Source organism: Notothenia coriiceps, unplaced genomic scaffold (genome assembly GCF_000735185.1).
Source record: "Notothenia coriiceps isolate Sejong01 unplaced genomic scaffold, NC01 NC01_scaffold00035299, whole genome shotgun sequence".
In the NCBI taxonomy this organism is placed as follows: Eukaryota; Metazoa; Chordata; class Actinopteri; order Perciformes; family Nototheniidae; genus Notothenia; species Notothenia coriiceps.
The window spans coordinates 12,089-15,355 of record NW_011368000.1 but is presented as its reverse complement, the minus strand read 5'-3'; the positions used below and the strand labels follow the sequence as shown (position 1 = coordinate 15,355).

Here is a 3,267-nt window from a genome sequence, read left to right as displayed (position 1 = left end):
GGGGGGTTAGGGGAAGTGGTAGGGGATGACATGACATTGCAACATGCTATTGAATGTGATGGTAAAAAAAAACATGACACATAGAGCTAAATGTAACTTAATATGGTATACATTCAGAGCAAATAATGAAAAATAGATAACAAATGTGCAGGTCAAGTATTTTGGACAAATATGTTGCATTATGGGTAGGTTTTTAAATATGCATTACACATATTGCTGTGTGTTTATGACAGATCATCTATTTCTGAAGAAAGAAGCTAAAGAGCAATTGTCTTACCTCTACAGGAGGCGTGGCGTGGGCCAGCTCTAGGGCAAAGTTCTCCGCCACGTGATTGGAGGAGATGGTGACCAGGCTGTTGAGGGACTGGCGGCTGTGGTGGCTCTGCTTGCTCCCCAGGGTGCCTCTGTCGGGGGCGGGGGAGGCTGATGGGGAGCGAGGGTGGGCTCTCACAGGCAGAGTCCCATTGACCGTGGGGACCAGGGTGATGTCCGCCTTGTGGATCTGCCTGGCGGGCTTCTTGGGGTGGTTCTGGTAGCTGCTCTCAGCCACACGGCAGTTGTAGTTGTGTCTCGGATCTTTCTTCTCACGGTTGCAGCGAGCAGTGGCAAACATCACCATGACGATGAGTAGCAGAGCACAAACAGCGCCCAGAGAGATGATGACGATGAGGGAGAGATCCAGCTGGGCCTGACTGGAGCCTGTGGGGTAGAGGGGGGGCAGGATGTCCATGTTCTCCTGCAGCGACAGCCTGAAGAGGGCCCCTGTGGCCAGGCGGATGGTGCCCCTGTCTTGCACCTCCACCCTGATTTCCATCACTTCCCGTGGAGCCTGTTCCAGGCTGGCATTGGTTCTGAGCTCACAGCGCCTGGCGTCCATCACAAAGAGCCTGTCCTCGTTGCCACCGACGATGGCACAGCTAATCTCTCCGTTGGTGCCGGTGTCGCGGTCTGTGACTTTGAGTACCGTGATCAGCTGACCAGGTGATGCATACTTCCACACGGACAGCTCGGCGGTGTGATTCCGGAGGGAGGGGGAGTGGATTATGGGCGGGTTGTCGTTTTCATCCAGAACAGTCAAGAGGACCGTGGTGTTGGTGGACAACACTGGGTTCCCCCCGTCACGGGCCTGAACGGTGAAGGCGATCCGACTGACGTCTTCATGGTCAAAACTGCGTAAGGCATAGATGGCGCCATTAGAAGGGTCAATGGTGACATAGGTGGAGATGGGGCTCCCCTGAACCAGAACGTCTACGATGCTGTAGGTGATCTGGCCATTGGTGCCCAGATCTGGATCTGAGGCCACCAGGGTCATGAGGTATGCTCCAGGAGAGTTGTTTTCTGATTTAAAGACCTCGTAGCGGCTCTTTTCAAAACGTGGGGGATTGTCGTTTTCATCCAACACCTGAACGGTGAAGTGTTTGATGGTGGAGAGGCTGGGGGAGCCCCGGTCCTCTGCTATGACGGTCAGACTGTACTCTGACCTCTTCTCCCGGTCCAGCGATACATTAGTGAGGATCATGTAGTTCTTCTCGTAGGTCTTCTGGAGTCTGAAGTGTCCATGGCCGTGCAGCCGGCACACCACCTCCCCATTCAGCCCAGCGTCGCTGTCATCAACACGAACCAGAGCTATGAAGGTGTCCACTGGGGCCCCCTCTGAAATGTAGGCCACTTCCTCTTTGCCAGGCGTCATCAGGTTGATGTTTATCTCTGGTTTGTTGTCATTTACATCCACCACTTTAACAACAATTTTGCAAAGTCCAGGGATGGAATTAGGGCCCTGGTCCTGAGCTTGAACATCCAGCTCATAGGAAGCAGTGCTTTCAAAGTCCACTTTTTTAATAAGGGTAATGTGGCCACTTTCTGGGTTTATCTTAAAGGTTTCCAAGATCTTTGGTGAGACATGGCTGCTGAACGCGTATACTATTTTCCCATTAGTGCCCTCATCTGGATCTGTGGCGTTTAAATCAATGATTAGAGTCCCTAGGGGACAGTTTTCCAGAAAATTGATCATATAAGCCTGCTCATCAAAGACTGGGCTGTTGTCGTTGGAATCCGAGATGCTGATCTTGACCAAAGTTGAGCCAGACTTTGGAGGAACACCATTATCGGAGGCCGTTAGCTGGAGCTGGTAGTTTTGTTGCACCTCCCGGTCCAGGTCCCTCATCACCACCAGCTCTGCGTACTTGGCCCCATCCGTCCGTGTCCTCACCTCGATCTTAAAGAAGTTATTGGGTGTAAGGGAATATGTGTTCAGGGAGTTTTCCCCGACGTCCGCATCCACTGCGCCGTCCAGCGGGATGCGGGTCCCCACGGATGCGCTTTCCGAGATCTCAATAGGGACAATGGCGCGGGAGAAGTGGGGGGAATTGTCGTTGATGTCAAGAACCTCCACTTCCACATGGAACAGCTGCAGGTACTCCGTGGGGAGTGTGACCACATCAAATTCAATCGAGCAGTTCACATTTTTCTCACAAAGCTTCTCACGGTCGATTTTGGTGCCAATGCTGATCTCCCCGTCCTCCTCCCGGACAGAGAGGAACGGCGTACTCCCTCGTTGCATTGCGCGGAACCGAAAGGTCAGGGAACCCGGTAATTTGGATAAAACCCCGGCAACATCTTCCTTTAACCGTGCAATCACCGTCCCCACTCTCTGCTCCTCATAAACTTTATATTTCAAAGTCTTACCGGTGGCACCGCGCGTAATCGCGACCAAAAGCAGAAGCTTGAACAGTGCCGAGGAGAAAATAATTCCTTTGGTTTGTTTCATTGTTCCCCTCATCTTCCGTGCACACACTGTGGCGAGTATTTTCCACAGAAGGGAAAGTCCGATGAGAGGGGGGGGGGGGGGGTTTTCTTAGGCGTCTGGCATGTTGAATGTTAGATCCTCCGCTGCTGCTCACACCCGCAATAAAACTCAAAAAACAGGTAATAAAACGATAATATAAATAAATAAATAGATAAATAAATTAGTAAAATGTCCTCTTTTGGAAAAGAAAACCACACAAAAGCAGAGAGTGGCGATATCCTTGCAGACAGATCTGTTGCATACGTCCGTCTCCTCGTGTGTGTGCGCGCCACTGAATGAGTGAGAGTGTGTGTCTCCGAGAAGAAAAGACGCAGCTTTCTCTCTGTGTGTGAGAGAGAGAGTGAGTGTGTGAGCGAGAGAGAGAAGGAGGGAGTGTGTGCGCGCGCCTCGCTCTGTGCGCTCTGCCCGCCCCGCACCCAAACTGCGTCTCTCTTCCACACAAAAGTACTCCCCCCCCACCC

The 3,267-nt window shown here is 51.9% G+C and overlaps 1 protein-coding gene across 1 annotated transcript in view; it reads right to left on the bottom strand.

The window, feature by feature from the left end:
* pcdh18b (protocadherin 18b) overlaps positions 1–2,843 on the bottom strand; it is a gene marked incomplete at its 3' end in the record, with an annotated part of 3,586 nt that extends 743 nt beyond the window's left edge. The window contains exon 1 of the mRNA XM_010791211.1: positions 278–2,843. Within this exon, the coding sequence (XP_010789513.1) occupies positions 278–2,779 (2,502 nt within the window). The remainder of the gene's footprint in view (positions 1–277) is intronic.
* Positions 2,844–3,267: the final 424 nt, after the last annotated feature.